This window comes from Tursiops truncatus, chromosome 11 (genome assembly GCF_011762595.2).
Source record: "Tursiops truncatus isolate mTurTru1 chromosome 11, mTurTru1.mat.Y, whole genome shotgun sequence".
Classification (NCBI taxonomy): Eukaryota; Metazoa; Chordata; class Mammalia; order Artiodactyla; family Delphinidae; genus Tursiops; species Tursiops truncatus.
In genome coordinates, this window is record NC_047044.1 from 82,100,731 (window position 1) to 82,125,630 (window position 24,900).

Below are 24,900 nucleotides of genomic sequence, written 5' to 3' on the forward strand. Positions count from 1 at the left end.
GATTACTTCTGTTCAGCATTGTACCAGAAGTCCGAGTGCAATAAGGCAAGAAAAATGAATTTACAAATATCCCATAATTCATCAGTTTTATTCCCAGGAATTATATATGCCTAACAAATACATACACATGTGGACCAAATGACAAACACAATAATTATAGCAACTCTATTTGTATTAGCCAAAATGTAGAAGCAATCCAATTGTTCATCAACAATAACATGGATAAATTATGATATATTAATACAATCCCATAAGCAATGAAAACTAACTACTGTTACATGCAATAACACCATTGAATCATAATATTGAACAAAAGATGCCATACCGAAAGGAACATATATTATACAATTCCGTTTATATAAAATTCAAAAACATACAAAACTATGCCATGGTGTTAAAGGTCAGAATAGTGTTATCTCTGGAAGAAAGAAAGGAATAGTACTTGAAGATTACACAAAACTGCTTCTAGAATACTAACAATATTCCATTTCTTGATCTGAGTGGTGTTTACATGAATCACTGTTTTCATCGTGCTGTGCAGTTATGACTTGTGAACTTTTCTGCATGTATGTTATACTTATAAAAGTTTATTTTTAGAAACTTGATGACAAAGAAAAGGAAAATTAGAAAGGGAAGAAAGCATAGTTACAGTAATGAGCACTGACAACTTATACCCTGACAAGGAAGGAGAAAGAAAACCTAAAAAAATAGACTGATGAGCTCAAAATAAATGTGAATAATATGAGGCTTATTTAGTGTAGGAGAAAAATAGTCTTACCTGAAATATGTCTAAGCATATCAATATACTGCAATGTATTCGTCTTATTATAGTTCATCAGAGTGCAGTCATTTCCAGGAACATCTCATGGCAGAGATGGCTAATTACTGCCCCTAAACCGTTGTTCCTTTAGACACAAGACCCATAGGTCCAGGGAAACCTAAACTCATGGCCACCAAGAATAAAGCCTGTTTTTCTCAGTCTCTGTATCTAGGCGGAACCATGCGTCTACATTCTGTATGATAGAATGTGAACAGAAATTGTGTACACAGCATCTGGATCATGCCCTTGGACAGTGCTCCTCTGTGTCTCCTCTGTGCCATGATTACAGGGTGGAGCTGCCATCTTTCAAGTCAGGGATGAAGCCATGTGTTGAGGATAGAAAAGCCATCCTAAATGCCCTGTATTGGCACATCTCCAGACTAAGATAGAGAGAAACCATCTTGTGTCAGCCCTTGTTAAGTCTAAATGAGATGGCCCACATGGGATCATTACCATTTAGTTTCACTTAACAGACTACTGATCAAAAAGAAAACAAAAATCTCAGCTAGAAAGGACATTTTTAAGACAATCAGGTAAATATAAATATATAATGAATGTTAGATATTGACAAATCACTGTTTTTTCCTTAGGTGTGTTAATTTTACTGAGGTTATATTCGTTGTTCATAGATCCATACAGAAATCTTTACTTGATTCCTAACGGTCTGGTGTGGTATAAGCATAGATAGATAATGCAAATGTGCCAAAATATTAATTAGTGAATCTGGGTGACAGGTATACAGATGTGGTTGTATTATCCCTTCATATTTTCTGTATGTATGGAATCTTCCACAATAAAAATTTAGAAAAATAAAAAACAAGAAAGACACTTTTGATAGAATGTAGTATGCACTTGGAGATGTTAGAGCAGGAGTCCTCAACCCCTGGGCCATGGACTGGTACTGGTCTGTGGCCTGTTAGGAACCGGGCTGCACAGCAGGAGATGAGCAGCAGGCGAGCAAGCGAAGCTTCATCTGTATTTACAGCTGCTCCCCATCGCTCGCATTACTGCCTGAGCTCCGCCTCCTGTCAGATCAGCTGCGGCATTAGGTTCTCAAGGGAGAAGAACCCTACTGTGAACTGCACATGCGAGGGATCTAGGTTGCACGCTCCTTAAGAGAATCTAATGCCTGATGACTTGAGGTGGAGCTGAGGCAGTGATGCTAGCGCTGGGGAGCGGCTGCAAATACGGATTATCATTAGCAGAGAGGTCTGACTGCACAGAGACCACAATAAATCAACTGCTTGCAGACTCATATCAGAACCCTATCCGTGAGTGGCAGGTGACAATTAAGCTGCATCTGGTGGCAGGCTTTATAGTGGCAAGTACTTCAATTGTACGGCTGCATCTGGTGGCAGGCTTTCAGTCAGAATCCACTTATTTTAGTCCTTGCCTGGCCCACCCATTATTTTATTTACCACTTCTGTCCGCACCTCTTTCCAGCACTGCGCACTTGTCTCAGTCACAGTTTTGGTAAGCCCACAAGCTAACCCTAGCCAAAATGAGTAAAACACAAATGTCGCTGGAGAGCTGCTTTGAAAAGGGGGAAAGACCCAATGATGAGACAGCAGAAGACTCTAAGACTGCCAACAAAATGAAAGCTGTATTTAAAAGAAAATACCAAGAGTCCTACTTAAATACGGGTTCATTGCAGCAGGTGTTTCACATTCTCCAAGCCCATTTTGTATAATATGTGGTGACCCACTATCCAACGAAGCCATGAAACACTTCGCCACATAGAGACCAAGCACCCTGCATTAAAAGACAAGCCTTTGGAGTTTCTCAAAAGAAAAAAACATGAACACGAAGAACAGAAGCAATTATTGAAGGCCACAACTTCCTCAAATGTGTCTGCACTGAGAGGATCATTCTTAGTGGCTAACCGCATTGCTAAAGCTGAGAAGCCCTTAGTATTGGTGAAGAGTTGATCCTGCCTGATGCTAAGGACATTTGTCATGAACTTTTAGGAGAGGCTGCAGTTCAAAAGGTGGCACATGTTCCTCTTTCGGCTAGCACCATAAGTAGACGAACTGATGAAACAGCAGAGGATATTAAGGCACAATTGTTAGAGTGGATTAATGAGTCACTGTGGTTCTCAATCCAGGTTGACGAGTCTACTGATGTTGACAAGGCAACAATGCTTGTTTTTGTGTGATATATTTTTCAGGAGGATGTGCATGAGGATATGTTATGTGCCCTTTTGTTGCCAACCAACACCACAGTCGTTGAATGATTACATAACAGGAAAACTGAACTGGTCATTTTGTGTCGGTATATGCACAGACGGAGGTGCTGCCGTGACTGGACGGCTTTCTGGTTTCACTACTCAGGTCAAAGAGGTCGCTTCTGAACGTGAGTCTATGCACTGTGTCATCCATAGAGAAATGCTGGCTACCCGAAAAATGTCACCTGAACTTAACAGTGTTTTGCAGGATGTGATTAAAATTATCAACCACACTGAAGTACGTGCCCTTAACCCACGTCTGTTCACGCAGCTCTGTGAGGAGATGGGTGCAGAGCACACACGTCTTGTCTGATACACAGAAGTGAGATGGTTTCTAAAGATAGATCACTGGCCACAGTTTCTGAGTTACGAGAGCCGCTCCAGAGATTACTTTTAGAAAAACCATCACCACTGGCAGCACATTTCAGTGACACAGAATGGGTCGCAAAACTTGCTTACTTGTGTGACATATTCAACCTGCTCAACGAACGCAATGTCACTTCAGGGGAGAACAACAACTGTGTTCAAGTCGGCAGATAAAGTGGCTGCCTTCAAAGCCAAACTGGAATTATGGGGGCGACAAGTGAACGTTGGGATTTTTGACATGTTTCAAACATTAGCAGAGATTTTGAAGGAGACTGAGCCAGGGGCTTCTTTCTCCCAGCTGGTGCACGATCACCTATCTCAGCTTTCAAAAGAGTTTGAGCGTTACTTCTTAACCACAGAAGACCCCTGAATTGGGAAGGAATGGATCCACGACCCATTTGTGAATAATCGATTTTGTCCGTGCTAGAAGAGGATCAACTGCTTGAGATCGCAAATGACGGTGGCCTTAAAGGTATGTGTGAGACAACTTCAAATCTCCATACGTTCTGGATTGAAGTCAAGGCGGAATATCCTGAGATTGCCACAAATGCATGAGGAACCTGCTTCCATTTCCAACATCCTGTCTTTGTGAAGCAGGGTTTTCTGCAGTGACGGTGACCAAAGCAACATCACAGAGTAGACTGAACGTAAGTAACACACTTGGGTGTCACTGTCTCTCATCCCCCCCAGATGGGACCATCTAGTTGCAAGAAAACAAGCTCAGGGCTCCCACTGATTCTGCATGATATGAGTTGTATAATTATTTCACTATATATTACAGTGTAATAAGACTAGAAGTAAAGTGCACAATAAATGTAATGTGCTTGAATCATCCTGACACCATCCCCCCACCCCACCCCTCGCCGTCCGTGGAAAAATTGTCTTCCACGAAACTGGTCCCTGGTGCCAAAAAGGTTGGGGACCTCTGTATTAGAGCACAGAGGCAAGGCACTGACCACAGCATAACAGAGTCGCTCTTGGAAAGGCTATGGACCCTTTAACAAAGCAGATGTGTTTGCATTGTTCTGCCGCCATTGTTCCCAGTCCAAGCATGCGCTTTCTTCTTGCTGAAAATAGCTGACAGACTGTGGACAACTTTGTCAGATTCCTTCTGTAACTCGAATCAAATGGCAGAAACTAGCCGGCAGAGATTATCCTACAGACATTGCTTTAAGCTAACAGTGTGGGGGTGTGCCCTGTTTAAGGCACTGTATTTGCACACTGTCTAATACGCTTGCCTATCATCTGTCATCCATGTTACACACTGCAGTGGCATTCATTTTAATTGTGGACTCGACAGCTGCTACCGTCTTCCATAAAAATGTTATTATAGTAATAATAACAATAATGTTCCTTAGTTTCTGAGGGTTGCAAAGCCACACTTTAAAAGTCAATCTGTTAGAAAACAAAGGAAACTTGAACATAGATAACAGCATACAGGAATGGAACAGTTAAAATCTCTTCAGGGGGCTTCCCTGGTGGCGCAGTGGTTGAGAGTCGGCCTGCCGATGCAGGGGACACGGGTTCCTGCCCCTGTCCAGGAAGATCCCACATGCCGCGGAGCAACTAAGCCAGTGCGACACAACTACTGAGCCTGCGCTCTGGAGACAGTGAGCCACGGCTTCTGAGCCCACACACCACAACTGCTGAAGCCCGCGCACCTAGAGCCTGTGCTCTATAACAAGAGAAGCCACCGCAATGAGAAGCCCACGCACCACAAGGAAGAGTAACCCCGCTCGTCGCAACTAGGGAAAAGCCCTCACGCAGCAATGAAGACCCAAAACAGCAAAAAATAAAAATAAAAAAAGAATATACTTCCAATCCATGATGGTAACAAAGCAAAACAAATACAAGTTTGAAATAAATGTTCTTTACGTATCCTTCATATTAGTATCTGTTCTGTTTACTCGTGTTTAGACCTGTATTGCATTGTTTACATTTACCAGATTAAGAATTTGGAACCTCGATTGTCACTTCTATGACTGGCCAGATTTTCAGTTAATATATGTGTGTGTATATGTGTGTGTGTGTGTGTGTGTATATATATATATATATATAATGTGTATATATATATATACATATGGCAGTATTAGTCAACAGTATAACTAGAAATTGTATGAATTGATATATAGAAATTTTAAAACAAAATACCTATCCTCTGGAATATAGAAGGCCAATTACTTGGACCTCTACAATCACACTGAATAGAATATAATTACTTGTAAGAACACTACAAAATGCCAAGGGTTTCAGTTCATTTTTTATTATCAAATAATAACATCAAAAAAGTAGGAACTCTTTTATAAAGGAAAATCATATTAAATCATGTATTTTTTTTTTTTTTTTTTTTTTTGCGGTACGTGGGCCTCTCACTGTTGTGGCCTCTCCCGTTGCGAAGCAACAGGCTCCGGACGCGCAGGCTCAGCGGCCATGGCTCACGGGCACAGCCGCTCTGCCGCATGTGGGATCTTCCCGGATCGGGGCACGAACCCGTGTCCCCTGCATCGGCAGGCGGACTCTCAACCACTGCGCCACCAGGGAAGCCCCTAAATCATGTATTTAAAAGTAATGATTTTTCTCTTCTGTACTTGATTTCAGAAAATTCTGATTGCAATATCACAATACTTCTGTAGGAGTTTCTTTTTTAAAAAAATAGACAAGTGAGAACCACTTATATGTCTCTTCTCAGAGCTGAAATAAAGGTTTCTTTAATGAACCTATAAAGAATTCCAAGATATTAGTCTTTTTTTTAATATATTTTGTTATAACCTTAACTTTTTTGTTTTTTGTTTTTTTAACATCTTTATTGGAGTATAATTGCTTTACAATGGTGTGTTAGTTTCTGCTTTATAACAAAGTGAATCAGTTATACATTTACATATGTTCCCATATCTCTTCCCTCTTGCATCTCCCTCCCTCCCACCCTCCCTATCCCAACCCTCTAGGTGGTCACAAACCACCAAGCTGATCTCCCTGTGCTATGAGGCTGCTTCCCACTAGCTATCTATTTTACGTTTGGTAGTGTATATGTGTCCATGCCACTCTCTCACTTTGTCACAGCTTACCCTTCCCCCTCCCCATATCCTCAAGTCCATTCTCTAGTAGGTCTGTGTTTTTATTCCCGTCTTACCCCTAGGTTCTTCATGACCATTTTTTTTTCTTAGATTCCATATATATCTGTTAGCATATGGTATTTGTTTTTCTCTTTCTGACTTACTTCACTCTATATGACAGACTCTAGGTCCATCCACCTCACTACAAATATCTCAATTTCATTTCTTTTCATGGCTGAGTAATATTCCATTGTATATATGTGCCACATCTTCTTTATCCATTCATCCGATGATGGACACTTAAGTGGCTTCCATGTCCTGGCTATTGTAAATAGAGCTGCAATGAACATTTTGGTACATGACTTTTTTTGAATTATGGTTTTCTCAGGGTATATGCCCAATAGTGGGATTGCTGGGTCATATGGTAGTTCTATTTTTAGTTTTTTAAGGAACCTCCATACTGTTCTCCGTAGTGGCTGTATCAATTTACATTCCCACCAACAGTGCAAGAGGGTTCCCTTTTCTCCACACCCTCTCCAGCATTTATTGTTTCTAGATTTTTCGATGATGGCCATTCTGACTGGTGTGAGATGATATCTCATTGTACTTTTGATTTGCATTTCTCTAATGATTAATGATGTTGAGCATTCTTTTATGTGTTTGTTGGCAATCTGTATATCTTCTTTGGAGAAATGTCTGTTTAGGTCTTCTGCCCATTTTTGGATTGGGTTTTTTTTTTGTTATTGAGCTGCATGAGCTGCTTGTAAACCTTGGAGATTAATCCTTTGTCAGTTGCTTCATTTGCAAATATTTTCTCCTATTCTGAGGGTTGTCTTTTGGTCTTGTTTATGGTTTCCTTTGCTGTGCAAAAGCTTTGAAGTTTCATTAGGTCCCATTTGTTTATTTTTGTTTTTATTTCCATTTCTCTAGGAGGTGAGTCAAAAAGGATCTTGCTGTGATTTATGTCACAGAGTGTCCTGCCTATATTTTCCTCTGAGTTTGATAGTGTCTGGCCTTACATTTAGGTCTTTAATCCATTATGAGTTCATTTTTGTGTATGGTGTTAGGGAGTGTTCTAATTTCATACTTTTATATGTACCTGTCCAGTTTTCCCAGCACCACTTATTGAAGAGGCTGTGTTTTCTCCACTGTATATTCTTGCCTCCTTTATCAAAGATAAGGTGACCATATGTGTGTGGGTTTATCTCTGGGCTTTCTATCCTGTTGCATTGACAAGATATTAGTCTTAATGACAGAATGATTGTGTAACTTCATGACTAGGTCTTTTATTTCAAAACATTTCAACATTACAAAACAAAAGTATTTTAAAGTTATGAAAGATTATAATCTCATTTATGGAAATATGTCATTAATGATCCATTTCTTCACACAAGTAAACAAAATACTATTTTAGAAAGTCAAAGTATTCAGATTAAAGTTACTAAGTGTTAAATATTTGGGGCTCAAATAACCCCAAGAAATTACCATCACACTCTGAAATGAAAACAAGCACCACTACCAGTGATAATCCCATCATTAAACTTAAAGAAATTATAGATGGGAATTTTCTATAAGTGTTTTTAGCTCTAAAATACAGTACTTTGCTGAAGAACTCACTTTCAGGGTGCAATTCAAAACCTTCATCCTCAGGCTAGTCAGTCTGGAAGGACACACATAAAATATTTAATCTGTTTCAGGCCAACAAATTGCTCCAGAAGATGAGAAGTGATGACCAGATTGTTCTGTCTAAACCACTGCCTATGTAAGGAAAATATCTTAGAAGCCTGTTTAACCATATTCCAGGTCCATAACTCACTATTCAGAAAGTTTACCCTGTGATGTGCCAAACAGCATCCTGATTCACTGGATTTAGAACCCTGTTAGTGGCTGAGGGAAACACTGTGTTAACTAGAAACACCCTGCATTTTTGTTACTCTTCCTTGCCAATCACATTTTCACATCCAGCTTCTGGATATTGTTTCTTTGTAATCAAATACTAGCAATTTCACTTGATAGTTCTTCTTTTGAGCTCACAGAGAAGAAGAAAGCGTTGGGTATAGTTGAAGAGCTTTCCTGTAGTGGTTTTTTTCCAGAGGAGCTCATTGTTGTCTGTACCTAGAATATTATTTTTCTTTCCTTTCATATTTTACAAGAATAAAATAACATCTCATCGCTGGGTTGGAAGTAATTTGTACTTGGGGTCATCCATCCAGCACTATTTCAGTGTGATACACTTTTTTTTTTTAAGGTAGGAATTATATTTCAACAAAGTGACTTTCAATCCCTGCCTAAATATATGGAAGTGAGGGAAGCCACCACTCTACCCTGGTGATGAATCAGTCACCTCATTCATCACCAGAGTAGAGCCGCCTAAATTGGCCGGCTAGGCGGTGTCTGCTTCTGTCCACACATCTCCTTGTATATCCCTCCGGATGAAGCCTTATTCCTGTACCTCCCTTCACTAGCTACTTCATCATTGCGGCTGCTGGAATTGTAGAAAGCATTTGAGGAATTTTGCAGGCTGGTAAAATTATTCTGCAACTTCAGTTTTAAAAAATATATCTTCCAGATATTTCTTCTCTCAAAGTTTTAATTAATTATATCTTGAAATTTATGTTTCCTTTTAAAATGACTCATTGAAAACTTGGACTTAATAATCAAATGATACTTTTCAAGTGGTATTTAAACCCTTTAGTTCAAGTTACCATTATATATTGTCCTTAAACCTTAGATTTCTTCTTCAAATGAAAGATAATCCTTTTGTTGTTAGTTTATCTCATGGTTTGTTTCAATGCGAAAAATCAATGCTTGGCATATAGGACTGGATCCTGCCCATCCCCCTAACCGCCCCCCACCCTCCTTTTTGGGTTTGCAGAGATCAAGGAAAAACAGGACGTCTGAGTTACAAAAGCAATAAGCAGACAATTCAACTTTTAAAGGTAAGTATATAAAGATATTGCAAATTTGCCTTCTTTGCAGAAAACTAATGACTAAAATAATTTGTAGATACATCTTTAAGAGCCATCAGAACATGGTTGTTCTCATATATCCTGTAGTGATCAGTTTTCTGTTAAATATTTATGTTGCTTTTGGAACCATCAGTTTTTGTCATCTCTGTTGTATGATAAACTTTTTAAGAATGGGAAACAAAGAAATATCACATCTTTACTTTTTGCCCTCTATCCTCATCCTATCCTTGCGGATGGACAAGTAAGAGTGACTGAAATCCAGAGTCACTTCAAATACTAAAAAATCAATTTTACAACTATACCAGTACATTTTAATTCCTATGAGCAACAGATTATTAATAGCATAACAGAAGTTATCCTGGTTAAAGAGACTGCAGAAGCTCTCTAGTTGTGTGTCTTTTAAATGGTGATGAAAGGGGAGATTAAGAACTCTGGCCTCAGCTACTCAGTTGATAAATGACTTTGCATCATTTAATCAGTCACTTCTTGCATTGCCTCATCTTTTTCGTGCTGATATCAACATCTAAGTAACTGAGGAAGATTTCAATGGCTTTCAATGGCTTTCTGTTTTGTAAGTGGTTGTGTTTAACTCTTCCCCAAAGTGCTGATGACAAGGTGTTTTTTGGTCAAGGAATCCTTTTGGTCAGTGTTCTTCTCTAGTTGACTTCCTTTGTTGCCCTAGTCCATGACTAATCTACTTATATGTCTTCTTGCTCTTTTTTATTCTGACTAAGCTTTAGAGTCACTCCTTGATTTAAGAATAAAGTTACAGCCACCCGATCACCAACTTCTTAGTATTCTAAACTCTTCTGGCAGAAGTGACTTGACTTCTCTACACAGCCTGCTGGCCTTGCATGGTCCCACTAGCTACCCACATCTGTGTACCGACCTTTCCAGTTTTCTCTGATTGCTCAGCTGTTCAGTTTCTTTCAGCTTGTCTCTTCCTAGGTTTTTCCTAATCAACATCTATTTTTCTGAAGGTTACCTACTTTTTTACCAGCCCACTCTCTCCATTTCTATAGCCTCATTATCCTTGAGCTTCCAAACTCTTAAACATGTGATGGCTACCTCTTCCTATTCTTCCGAGAACCTTTCTTCTCAGACACTTCTCGTAGAACGTTGGGAGTGTAAAGGGGTTTATTACAGCCACTTCATTTTAGAGCGAAAGAAACAAGTCTGTAGAGACAAGTTACCAAAATTCACCTAGTAATCAACCACAGGGTCAAAATTAAACTAAAGATTTTTTAATTGCAAAAAGCTGAAGAATCCAGCCTTGGCCTCCACTGATATAATCTCTGCTCCCAGAAGTCTTAGAGTTTTCTCTATACCGAGATCCATTTCTTCCAGTTGGCATAGCCCTAAGCGGCATGTCGTTGAAATGCAAAGGATGGGATCTGAAATCTGCCATAGACATTAGCAACCAGCCCTTCTACAATTCAATTACCCTTCACTTCTGTAGCCAGAAGGGAATTATACTGAATACTGAATGTGCAGTTGAGTTTTATTATATACAAAAACAAGGATTTTTTGTTGTTGTTGGTTTTGGTTGGAAAAAAATGTTCTGAATCCTCTCATGGGATATTGAATAACATAATTTTGGCAAAAGGTTTTAGCCTCTGTTGGTCTTCCTCAGTCATTATTCTGCTTAACTACCATGGTCACAGATTTGTTCACTGAACCTCTCTGTGGGAGATTCTTTGGTAGTTCTTTTTTTTTTTTACCCACTCTGTTTTGAAAAGTTCTAGGTTCCTTGGATGCCTTACTTTTGTCTTCTCAGAGCCTCTGTCCCCATCTGGTGACATCTTTAGGATGGACCATCAGTGTGCTCTCAGAATATTTCTGAGGTCTTTACTAGGAGCAAAGTTTTACTTCATTTGTCAGTGAATAATTTCTGTATTACAGTCAGCTCCTGAGTCTGGTATATCTATTCATGGAAAACTGTTCAGAGACAAAGTCATTATTCAGTTCTCAATGATATTCACGACCATTCCTTGGTGACTCGTATTGTTACACATTTGTACAGGATTTCACGGTTTTCACATTATCTTGTTTGAACCTATGAGGTAGGTAGGGCTGATATTATCTCCCTTTTATGGCTGAAGAAACTTCAGCTCAGTGAGATTCAGTGACTTTCCTAAAGTCACTTAGATAGGAACTGGCAAAGTGAAGACTAGAATCTTAGCCTAATGCCAACGCTCTTCCACATCACTCTGCTAATCAAGCATTAAGATTGTCTTGATTGGGACTTCCCTGGTGGTGCAGTGGTTAAAAATCCTCCTGCCAATGCAGGGGGCATGGGTTCAATCCCTGGTCCGGGAAGATCCCACATGCCGCAGAGCAGCTAAGCCTGTGCACCACAACTACTGAGCCTGCACTCTAGAGCCCACGTGCCGCAACTACTGAGCCCACATGCTACAACTACTGAAGCCCACGCGCCTAGAGCCCGTGCTCCACAACAAGACAAGGCACCGCAATAAGAAGCTCGCACAATGAAGAGTAGCCCCCGCTCGCTGCAATTGGAGAAAGCCCGCTTGCAGCAATGAAGACCCAATGCAACCAAAAATAAATAAATAAATAAATAAAGATTGTCTTGAGCTACAAGAAAGGAGTTGGCTACCGTGAGAATCTTAAGACTTCTCCACACACTAAAAAAGATTCAAGTCCTATTTCCAAAATTGCTAAGTTAAGAGTGTCAATTATTGGTACAAACACAGAAAATTAAAGTTCAATCTCTAGATTCTTTAACTGCTAATCACATGTCTAGGCTACAATTGAATAACTCCATGCCATTGCACTTGGAGTCACAGCTCTCAAAAGCTCTCTTTGCTTAGTTCTTTGCGAGGAATGTGTGAGAGTTCTGCTGTCTGAATAATGGGCAGTGCAGATGGGTAATGTCACAGAATGCTGCAGAAACAGAACTTTCCACAGGTTAGAGAAGAGAACTCTAGCAAGGCCACATCATGTCCCACCTGCCACATGAACTCTCAGATTGCTAGGAGACATGACAATCTAGGATAGAGAATAAAGAGGGAAGAAGGATCAGGGGCAGAAGTGGGACTTGTTACATATCACCAGCACTGTCCTCAAGAGTATGCAGTTGATTAGGACCTGGGAAGACAGCACCAAAATTGCAAGCATGGGATATTGAGTTCACAATTGGCAAAAGTTCTTACATTTACGAGATACTCCCGTGTATTGTATTAGGACTCCTAATAAAGTACCAGTGATAGCGTCCTTCCATGAACTGACATGTGTTCACACAATACTTATTGTTCTGAATGGACCAAACTGGACAACTCAAACACGGGGTGTCCTTCTAGCCCTTCACTGAAACTTTCTTAGGACCCTGACAAGAACCTTCCATAACAATTTCTCCTCCTGGGGACAGTTTTTATGAGTATTTAACTCATAAATAGTGAGTTTTAAGAGTCAGTATTTAGCAGCATAGAAAGGAGGACTAATATTTAATACTTTTAATATGAAACCTTGCTAAAGGAGTTTTGAAAGTCTAATGATTAAATTTTCTGATGTCAGTGTTTTCTATCTGTATTTTGTTATATTTTCCTTCCATATATGTACTAATATCTCTCTCCTCTCTGCCCTCAAAGTGGTCTATTTCCAAAATTCTTCAGTCAGTTGAAATTTCATGAATATTTGTTTCCTATAACTTCTTTCCTTCAAAGTCTGTCAGCTACCCTGTCCTCTGTCTTCCCAGCCTCACCTTACTGTGCCATGGCTAGGCCGTACAGGAGGAATAAAAAGACCTGCAATCTAGACTTTTCACCATGCTGGGTCAGAGGTATTCCATCGTTTAAAGGAAACGACATGCCCATGCAGATGTGTCCAGCTCCATTTCCACAGAGGAGGGTAGAACATAAACATCTCAGGCTGAGGAGTCTCCTGCTAAGTCTCCTAGAGAAGACTCAAGCAATTGCAAACAGAGAAACAAAACCTTCTCTTCTTTATTACATTTGTGTGCATGTTACCTGGTATATTTTAAATCTGGGGCACCTCTTAGATATTTAATGGCAGAGATAATTAGGTACTACTTAAGTACCACCAAGAAGGAAATGAAGGGTGTGAACATTTAGAAACGAGTCATTAAGCTGGTTGTCTCAGAATCATTTTGATCTTCGTATTTAAGACCAGAAGTAAATAGTATCCATGACCAGTTAGTCTGAAATAGCTACGCTGCTTAGGAGTCAAAAAACCCTGCACATCACAAATCAGCCTAAGAACTGTGACCTGAACAAGCACACAAGTTACAGAGTTGAGTTAGAAGGAGACCAAAATGAAAAATCCTTTCACCCTGGCAAAAGGTGAGGCATCAGCGAATAATTTCCTCCCTCCTGTTATCATCCCCCATCCATGCGTATGATCTAGATCTGCTATTTCCTGGTCTTAATTTAAGATTAATGAGAAGGAACGACTCATCATCTCTACTTTATATTGCTATGACAACTTCAACATACTTCCAGTTTGTATTATATTTCATCATGCATTGCCATTTTATCTTTTGTTCAGGACAATAATATCCAAGTCTAGAGAACAACACAAGGATGCCTGACGTGACGCAGCCTGCCTTCCACCCAGGAGAGGAAACCAGCAGCAAGCGAGAACACGGTTTCTCTTAGAAAAGATAATTCCTCAGGACTTTCCTGTAACCATTTCTTAAAGCAGGAGAGAGAGTTCGTGGACAAGTTAAAACATTTGCTTTCTAGGCTGTTATGAAGAAAAACATTGGTCAAAAGCAAAACCATCACTGTTTTCATTTTATGCACATGAAGTTTCCCAGTCACTAATTTCAGTCTTTTATACCCTGCCCAGCTGTTAGGTCGACAACTTCTGCCATTTCTGCAGATGCATTTTCCAAAAGCACGTGTTTCAGGAATTCTGAATCTTGTGGTCTGATTCTCTACACTTGGAATCTGTCTCCCCAAAGCATGTGTTAATCTGGCTTCTTAATGGCTGGAAGTAATAGATGAAGTTTCTATGGAGTAACTAGTTGGGGGTTTTTAAACCTGCCTACATGCAACTCAAATGCCAAAATAATCTCTTCCACCTCGTGATACTAGGTACAAAATCCCACAGATAGGAAATGCCAAGAGTGTTTCAGTTAAATAATCTGATAGAGCTACTTTTTTTTTTTTTTTTAACAATTCTCACTTCTTAGTCTTTGGAGATCTTATTCTATACCCATCAAGAGTATAGAAGCTGAAAAACTAATGAACTTGCTCATTTTTAATGCTGACCCTCTTTATACGCAGAAGGTATGATTGCGTCAGTTTCTGAGAACAAATCCTGTCTATACCTGGTAGCCCAGCTTCATTTAATTTAATTTCTGCTTATTTATATAACATATGCAGGAAGATGGGGCATATACAGTCTTGGAAGGTGAGATAGAGCAAGCAAAGTGAGGACCTTCCCCCGATATACTCTGTTTAAAAAAATAAACGTAAAATAACCCAAAAAATGATCATTAGTGGTGATCATTGAGTTTTGTTTTACTATATCCAAATATCAAGGGCTAAAAATACTTTATTTTTAAAAAGTCATGTGCCAAGGAACTCAAACATATACGTATACCAATATCAATAGCAGCATTATTCATAAGAGACAAAAGGTGGAAACAACCCAAGTGTCCATCAGCAGATGAATGGATTTTTAAAATAGGGTATATACGCACAATAGAATGTTATTCATCCAGTAAAAAAATAAAATGCTAATATGTGCTACAACTTGAAAATATTATGCTAAGTGAAATAAGCCAGACACAAAAGGACAAATATTCGGATTCCATTTTTCTGAGGTACTTAGAATAGGCAAATTCATAGAAGTGGAAAGTACAATAGCTTTTACCAGGCGTCAGCAAGAGGAGAGTGGGCAGTTGTTGTTTAAGGGGTGCAGGATCTCTGTTCAGGATGATGAAGAAGTTCTGGAAATAGTGCACAGTATTGTGAATGCACTTAAAAATAGTTAAAATGGTAAATAAACAAAACTCTAGTAAAATCAGATTAGTATTTCCAAGATGGAAGAAAAGCCATATGCCAGTCTAAAGCATCTGAGAAGAGTTATATTTCTTGAGAAAATAATTTGTCATATGCTTTTTGGTTGGAGATAAAAAGGATTCACGTTTAACCCATGCATAATGATGAAGCACAAATATTTTCTAGTCACCAAGCCACACTGATCACATTATTTCTTTAGTCTTTGGACACTTAGGAGTAGACTTCTACCTTTTCAGACAACGCTCAATAACACCTTATGCCACTCTGAACCATTATGTATGATCTTTGAATCACACGTTGGCTAAACTGTGTAGGCTCTTCTTTTTCATAGTTACCATAGAAACTGTGTAGCCACGGTATTTGAGGAGACAATAAGAGCATCCGAGAGTGTACAATCAAAGTTAACATTTCATGGTTCATAATCTCTTCCAGCTGCCTCCATTTGTGATTATCGTGTTCAAGTTGGGAGTATAAATGTAAAACCCAAAGGGCTCTGGGAACTAAAGCCAATAAGCGACCTCACCCGTGCAGGCATCCCTCCCAACCTCCTTCCCTCAAAGATTTGCGATAGAAACACATAAAAGAAATGGCATGTGAGCCTCAGGTGTTTCCAATTATTTCCCTCGACTGAGGAGAGGTTTCCTAATCCAAAACATATTTCGGCTCAAATAGTCTTCCTTATATTTGAAGATTGTGTAGCTTCAGAAGAATTTCACCTACATATCTGATTCATTGACACTTCATCAACAACAATATCCCCTCTGAGCTCTTCTGTAAGAACACTTCCTCTCTGGGTGGTCAAAAATATGGTGCATTTAAGTATTGCTTGTTTTTGTGAAGCGAGCTCTCAGAAAGTGTATAACCTTTGGCTCTTGCAAGAAAAAGAGAAATAAATGCTCAGTGTGGTAGATTTCTTGTCAGTGACATCACCATGGAGTGTTCTAGCACAAGCCTCAACTATCTTCCTGCTCAAGGGCTATCAGTCTCTCTAGAACAGTACAGGAAGGGGAAGAATGACCTACCTCTACTGGTACAAATCATTAACTACCTAAGTGGTAATACTCAGGCAAGACTATTCAGGGATTACAAAGAAAGAATGTGGGTTTGGAGCATTTTGTTTTCCTAAGTTTCTGAATGAAAGGTATAAGATTGATCATTTAGGCTTCAGCAGCCTTAGACAGCAGTGAGCTTTATCTCATGGTCCCAGAAATTCGCTACTTCATCGTTGCCTCTGCAATTTGGTGGCAGCACTCTGCTTATAATCATCTTACAGGAGCAGTGAGGGTTATTTCATAAAACATCCGAGTAACGATCATTGTTAAATAATATTCACTTGGTTCTGAAGAACCTAGGGGCAGCACAGGAATAAAGACGCAGATGTAGAGAATGGACTTGAGCACACGGGGAAGGGGAAGGGGAAGCTGGGACAATGTGAGAGAGTGACATGGACATATATACACTACCAAATGTAAGATAGCTAGCTAGTGGGAAGCAGCCGCATAGCACAGGGAGATCAGCTCAGTGCTTTGTGACCACCTAGAGGGGTGGAATGGGGAGGGTGGGAGGGAGAGGCAAGAGGGAGGAGATATGGGGACATATGTATACGTATGGCTGATTCACTTTGTTGTAGGGCAGAAACTAACACACCATTGTGGGGCGGTTGTACTCCAATTAAGATGTTTAAAATAATAATAATATTCACTGTTTAGGGAAACAAAATCATCTACAGATGGATGAACTACATGAATTACAATGAAAATAAACCCAAAACTTTACCTACCGCTGAATACGCCCCAAAATAGGTGAACATTTTGAGCTGTACCCCAGCACTTTTCTTCTCTCTCTCTCTCTCTCTCTCTCTCTCTCTCACACACACACACACACACACTTCATTATTTTGGCATGAAATAGTGAAAGAAATTGTAAAAGGATAAACACTGTTCAGATGATGAAGTATTTTTGGTTAATTGCCAAAGAGCTTTGCAGAGGAATCCAAATTTTCAGATCAGTGTCAGGGCTAGAGTTCTTTTCGGGGATAAACTCCTGCCCTTGGCACTTAATGCCAAGTCCAAGTAGAGGAGGCTTTAGAATCTAGCCATCTGAGTAAGTTTTAAAATGCGTGGTAGCAATACAACTTTGTGCTCAGATAATATAAATGGTTACCACTCAATTATCTATGTTTACAAAAATACTGACTTGAAATATATCTATATAGACATATCCATAACATAGCCATATTCTTTGGAATACATTACAAGACAAAACAGATGCAATAGAAATTTTACTTTTAGAGGAGTTTTCTTTTTCCTAATATTTTCTTTTTCTTAGGCTGAAGACAGTCTCAGCGTGTTGAATACTGTGAAATTTCATATAAGCCTGTTGCTTATATGTTACCACAGCATGAGAAATGTAAAACTTTAGGAATCGTTTGAAAACAGTATTGTCTGTTCTAAATAGGTTGTTTGTGTCTGTACTGTGGTCCTGAGAAAGAGGGGAAAAGGTTCTCTGAGTAAGAGGCCAAAAGGATCACCGGGCAGTCAAATTTTGCCTTAATATCCACAGGTGACTAATAATACTACTTTCTGCCTGTATTACACATTATATTTATATTAGTCAACCAATAATAATTTTAGGTCTAGAAGGAGGAACATTGTAACCATGAGCAGAAGTACCATAGAAACTGCTTTCCAAGCTTGTGTCTCATACTTCCTGCTCTGCTGAAAACAGGGGAACCACAAGGGGCTCGGGGACTGGGGTGGCATGGGGAAGACATCCGTTCCCAAGATGGTTCATTCACATGGCAGGAAAATTGGTGCTGACTGCTCTCCACAAGGCAGCTTGGGCTCCCTCACACAAGTTACTTAGGTTCCAAGAGTGAGTGTCCTAAGAAACAGGAAGTGGGAGCTACCAATTTCTCAAGATCTGGATGCAGAAAATGACAAAGCATCCTTCTGCCATGTTCTCTTAGTCAAGCAGTTATAGAGCCCATACTCAAGAGGAGAAGGCATAGACACCACTTCTCTATAGGAGGCCTTATTTTAAAACAACCACTATGAACATTCTCAGGATACATCATATCTTGGGTCGCAAATCAAGCCTTGGTAAATTTAAGAAAATTGAAATCGTATCAAGTATCTTTTCTGACCACAACGCCTGTATGCAGAAAACTATAAGACACTGATGAAAGAAATTAAAGATGATACAAACAGATGGAGAGATATACCATGTTCTTGGATTGGAAGAATCAACACACAGGATGATCAGCTCAGTGCTTTGTGACCACCTAGGAGGGTGGGGTAGGGAGGGTGGGAGGGAGATGCAAGAGGGAGGAGATATGGGAATGTATGTATACATATAGCTGATTCACTTTGTTATACAGCAGAAACTAACACACCATTGTAAAGCAATTATACTCCAATAAAGATGTTAAAAAAACAACAACACTATGTATAAATCACCAAGAAAAAAAAAACATACTTCTTTTTAACTTGATCTTTCCCTTTTAATCTTAACTGAGCATGTCTGCCCCAATCTTGGAAAATTAAGACATCCCCAATTCACCATCATTCAGCTGGTGAATCCTGATGTTCAAAGAATCCCATCACAACAGGCAAGAAACTGTGACCTTACCTTTATTGGGGGTATATTGTCAGCTTACCTGAAACAAGGGAAATCTGAAATATTGCCCTGAAGCAATAAGTAGCTCTAGAGATTATAATTTTCCTCTTAATTTCTAGAACCACCTTTCAGGAACCCCTTAACCTTTTCTCCTCTTCCTTAAATCACTAAAATCTATGTGGATTAGCTGGAGACATGTCTTGAAGGGCTTGTAGTTGTCTGTTGAGTTTGTATTTTGCAAACTTATTTTTCCCTATCATGCATTCTTAATCACTAATTTTTTTTTGAGCGTCTATTATATGCTAAGCACCGGAATTTTTCAAAATATAATTTGTGCTTTTATGGGAGTCATAGACCAGTGGAAAAGATACTTGTAATAAAATAAAGTATCAAAGAAGTACTACAATAAAGCTAAATATAAAATCGTGTGTGTTCTTTGGAGAATGAATACCAGACAGGTGCCATGGAGCTGGCTTTAAGAAACAAGTGAAGATGGTTCAAGCAAATGGAGAAAAGGAAGCTGATCACATACAGAAAATAAATGGAAGCCTCTGGGTGGCTCTGAAAAATGGTCATCCATATTGGTGTGCATTTAGAAGATGGAATAAAAGAAGGAACCAGGAAATGAGGCAAGAAAAGGAGAGTGAACCAACTCATGAGCTTTGTGTTCTGGGGCCAAGTGTTTGAACTTGCTCCCATATGTTATAGAAGGGAAATAGCAATTCCAGATTCTCCGTTGGAATCTGGCAGTACATTGGACGGTGACATATAGAGATAGAATTTATCCCACTATAATACGGCAGTTATTTTTCTAAGAAACCTCAACTTTTCCAAATTTGCTTTTGGTAAGACTGGCTTTAAAAAAAAAAAACTTTTCAATGAGAAAAAAACAAATATGGAGTAGAGCATTTCTAGCTATACATGTACATTATAAAGCCTAAAAATCGGGCTTCCCTGGTGGCGCAGTGGTTGAGAGTCCGCCTGCCGATGCAGGGGACACGGGTTCGTGCCCCGGTCCGGGAAGATCCCACATGCCGCGGAGCGGCTGGGCCCGTGAGCCATGGCCACTAAGCCTGCGCGTCCGGAGCCTGTGCTCCACAACGGGAGAGGCCACAGCAGTGAGAGGCCCGCGTACCGCAAAAAACAAAAACAAACAAAAAAAACTAAAAATCATTAAGCAAATATGGTGGTTGATTACACTGAGCTTTGGCTTGAGTGAAGGTCTGTCTCCATGGTCAGCATGGGCCTCTTAAAATGCTTCTCACCTGCATCACCTACTGTTAGAGCAAAGCATACAAATACTCAGAGAAGGCAGCCATGGTCTGTGTAACAGTTCCCCCCGCCCCTGCCCCTCAGTGTTAAGGCAATATCAACCTGTACAATGTAACTCATGTTCCCTAGCTAATAAATGGCATATTGTCAATCTTCATTATGAAAATATGCTATTGGGAAATTGTTCAAGGAGCTGTCTCAGGAAGTGAGGAAGGTATCTTATTAAGGGAAAGGATGGGAGGTATGAACCTAAATTGAGAAGTTGGCTTGAGCTATTCTAAACCTATGTTTTATAAAATTTTCAGGTAAAAGCTTCATGGGGGATAGGGAGATATTCTAATTTTAAAGACTTTTGAAAAATGTCCTAATCAGATTGACCAATATGCTTTTCTAAAGCTGTCCTATTAGTTTTGCCAAAGTGAAAATCTACAAAGTGAAAATTAAACACATTACAGTTCAAGATCCCACAATGGCTCGTACTCCCCTATAGTTTGAAATCTCAAGTGGAATCTAAGGTATGTTAAGTCTGCTAGTTGATTTCTGGTCACATGATATCTCTCCATTCCATATTTTTGTGCACATTACTGCTTCAATTAACATCTTATTTTTATGTAAATTGTCAACTCCCTAAATGTTCTCAAAGACTCATTATCCTGCTCCCAACATGTGAAACCCCCATCTCTCCAATATCTCTGGGGATTGTTGATTGTTTAGGGAGTTTAAGTCACTGATGACCTCCTGCTGAATTCAACATGGGCTATTCTTGTCTTGCCTTCTGCTCTCCTTTCCCACAGGCTGAACACAACCATCAGGCTGGACATGACCAGAATCCTCCATACCCCAAAGTGCTTCCTACAAGGCTGTATGTGTCCAGGACACATTGCCTTGGGGCAATAGAAAGGATCTGTGTCATTTAGCCTACAGCATAGCAAGTAACTTAGAACTGAATGTCTAACATCTCTGTTCTGAAGTCTTTTGAGCATTCCCATATAAGACTCTGCACCCAATTGCAAAGTGTGGGTTTTTTCCCCACACCAAGCAATTCTCAGACACCAACTGGGTGTCCAACAATTTAACTCAATTCTGACACTGTCTTCCTGGAGATATTATCAGATCGCACAGGTTGAGGGCTCGGTCCTATACGATGCCATCTCTCACCACCACTTCAGACACCCATCCTAAGTCCAGGTTGTCACCTGTGCTCCTGACAAACCGGCTATAGATTAGAGGTTCCAATGACCCCCTCCTTGGGTAGATTAATCTGCCAGAGTGGCTCACAGAACTCGGAGAAACATTTTACTTACTAGATTATTGGTTTATTATAAAAGGACATAACACAGGACCGGCCAGATGAAAGAGATGCATAGGGCAAGGTATGGGGGAGGGGCTAGAAGCTTCCATGACCTCCCCCAGAGCACACCACTCCCCTCGAATCTCCATGCGTTCACCAACCAGAAATTCTCCAAACCCCATCTTTCTGGCGTTTTATGGAGGCTTCACTACAGAGGCATGATTGATTAAATCATTGGCTGATGGTGATTAATTCAGCCTGCCTTCCCTCCTTGGAAGTCAGGGGGGTGAAACTGAAAGGTCCGACCTTATAATCACATGGTTGGTTACCCTGGCAACCAGCCTGCATCCTCAGACAGTTTCCAAAAGTCACTTATTAACATGACAAAAGACACCTTTGCTCTCATCACAGGAAATTCCAAGGGTTTGGGGAACTCTTCTGGGGAACAAAAGACCAAATATATATTTCTTATTGTAAATCACAGTATCACACCATCTCCCGGAACTTCTCAAGGACATTCCACCTATAAAGGCATATTGCTCCATCAACCTTCCTTCTTAGCCCCATTTCCTTAGCTTCCTAGTCCATTTCTAACTCTCCACCCACCCACCACGTCCACAGATGACTTCCCTCTTACTTCTCTTATGGAAAGTCACTTTTTCCAGCTTTTTTTGCTAAATAAAGCCAATCATCTAGCAAAAGCAACACTGATTTCAAGTATATTAAGTAATGTCTTCTGCACACTACATGACACCCACTGGCCCATTCTCCAATCAGCATTTGATTTTATCAGTATAAAATGCTGAAATGTTATTAGGTTGTGTTCCCTAACAGTTTCATTTGGTAATTATTTTTATGGAAAGAAGAGGAAAATACAGTTACCTACCTGGTACCAGCCACTGAACTAGATACTTTAAGCTCTCATTTCATCCTCAGACAACGTCAGCCCCCGACACCAGCAGTCGGCTGGAATTTTGTTGCAGCTGCTTTACTTACATCTGGCCAAGTGCGCGAGAGTTTACTTCTGCCAATTGTCTACTGTATTTCACTTTCTCAAAGGCATGCAAATTTGCGTTTTGGTGTTCTGTGGTGCTAGTCAAATGTTAGTCTCTAGAGCAGTTGCATTGAATTACCTGGGAGCTTATTAGAAATCCATCACCTCAGAATCCACCCTAGACCCACCGGATTAGAATCCACATTTTAATTCTATCCCTAGGTTGTCCGTATGCACATTGAAGTTAGAGAAGCACTAATTAGAGTACTCAGTATATTTCTAGGATCACAGAAACTTCACAAATCCTTGTTCATTAAGTTCTGTATTCAACTAGGACTGCTGGCTCAACGTTAAGAGGATGTCGATGGCCCTGTATCTGCTCCCCACCACTAAAAAGCAAAACAGTTTAATAGCGCAAAAGTAAAGAGAAAGGAAAGGCTTTAGTTCTAAACTGAAGCTATTCGCAAAAACTTAAAAAGTGATTTTCGTATTTCTAGTTCCCTTTCATAGCCCCATAAAATAAGGTTTCCTTTTTCCCATACCTTTGTAAATGCTTCATTTTTAAATTTTGTGAATTTATCTTCTCCTTCTAGATAATAAATTTGTTACTCTTGTTTGTTGGCAACTAAAGAATATACACCTCGTTAAGATCTGTAATTGCCACGTTTTAGAAATGACGTCCTTGAAGGAAGTATTACAGTTTAAAATTCACTTATGTTAGGAACACTTTATGAACATAAGTAAATGCTCTTTGAAATTGCCAAATGGAGCTTTTGCTAGTTCTTTTGCAGCTAACAAAAACCACTGTAGATGTCCATCATTATCCAGTGTTTCTTTGCTAACTGTGGGTTTATTTGCTTATTTTGCTATCTTTTTAAAAAGTAGAGATTAGAAAAAATATGGGATAGCATTACAGAAGAATAAATTACACATTACAGGCTTATTCAAAACCTTTAAATGTTGAACAAATGTCGGGGGGAGGTGGAGCAGGAAGCTCAAGAGAAGATTTGCTGGGCTTCCCTGGTGGCGCAGTGGTTGAGAGTCTGCCTGCCGATTCAGGGGACACGTGTTCGTGCCCCGGTCCGGGAAGATCCCACATGCCGCGGAGCGGCCGGGCCCATGAGCCATGGCTGCTGAGCCTGCGCGTCCGGAGCCTGCGCTCCGCAACCGGAGAGGCCACAACAGTGAGAGGCCCGCGTACCCAAAAAAAAAAAAAAAAAAAAAAGAGATTTGCTGAACTGGTTTTTAATTTAAACTCAAATAGTTTTTTCAAAAGCTAAACTTTCTAGTTTCCTTTAGATTTTATCAGCGAGGTTTTCACAGACTCTCTTTGGTATAAAAATAAGTCTAATATATTACTTTGAATTAAATAATAAATTTATAGCCATATCATAAAGATTTTGAAAGCTACAGAAACAGGTACACTTGAAATCAGTACATAACAATCTTTATAGCCTGTTTTTCCTTCTTTTTGTTTTTCAATAATATCATTGGATTATCTTATGTAATTTTATCATAAGCACAGTACCTGTTGCTCCGTAGTCTTCATAACAAACTAAAATGGCCATTGGGTCAAATCTCATAATTTATTTATCTATTCACCTATAGGACATTTAAATCACTTCCCAAATGTTTCCTATTTTCAAGAAACATATTCATGCATGTTGCTTTTCTACATGTTGGATTTTTTGAGGGGTGTTCAAAAATGCTAAAATAAAATAAATTAAACGAAAATAGGGAGAAGAATTTAACTTTAATTGAAAACTCTAATTGGATAAAATATTTTCTAAATATTTTAGAAATGACTCCCCCTTTCTAAATGACTCCCCCATTTTCAAATTAAAAAATTTTAAAAAAAGAAGAAGAAGAACTCAAAAGTACCTACCCAGGTAACTTAAACACACTTGCTTTTTTCTCAATAATTACCTGGCGAGTTTGAGGTTAATTCCCTTCCTGACTGAACTTTACATTACGTGAACATACACAGTCTTTAGGGTTAGTCAGTACAGTTAAAGCTCTGGGTCCTCCAAGTCTTAGTTAGCTCTTCAGATTACTTATGTCAGCAAAGAAAAGTTTTAACCAAGAGTTAAATGGTTAGAATTCTGATTCATAAATTTCACAGAGTTACTGCCAAGGAACTTCAGCGTCATCCGTTAAGTGTTCATTCTTAGAGGACCACACTGATTTTCTTATACCCACTTTATTCTCTGCTGTTGGTCTTCCATTTTGAAGTGGTGTGTCAAAATCCAAGGGAAATAAAATCTCAGACAAATGACGAGCAAATG

The 24,900-nt window shown here is 39.5% G+C and overlaps 1 protein-coding gene and 1 long non-coding RNA gene across 13 annotated transcripts in view; one reads left to right on the plus strand and one right to left on the minus strand.

Moving 5' to 3' along the window:
• Positions 1 to 16,989, plus strand: part of LMNTD1 (lamin tail domain containing 1) — a 434,715-nt gene extending 417,726 nt beyond the window's left edge. For 6 of the 7 annotated variants that reach the window (XM_073788949.1, XM_073788950.1, XM_033866988.2 and 3 more), the window contains one exon: positions 2,988 to 6,310. In XM_073788949.1, the coding sequence (XP_073645050.1) occupies positions 2,988 to 3,357 (370 nt within the window). In that variant the 3' untranslated portion in view covers positions 3,358 to 6,310. Of the gene's footprint in view, positions 1 to 2,987; positions 6,311 to 13,956 lie in introns of those variants that run through there. The other variant, XM_073788952.1, reaches the window with a different exon arrangement.
• LOC109550189 (uncharacterized) overlaps positions 1 to 24,900 on the minus strand; it is a 169,453-nt gene that overhangs the window by 64,552 nt on the left and 80,001 nt on the right. The window lies entirely within an intron of this gene.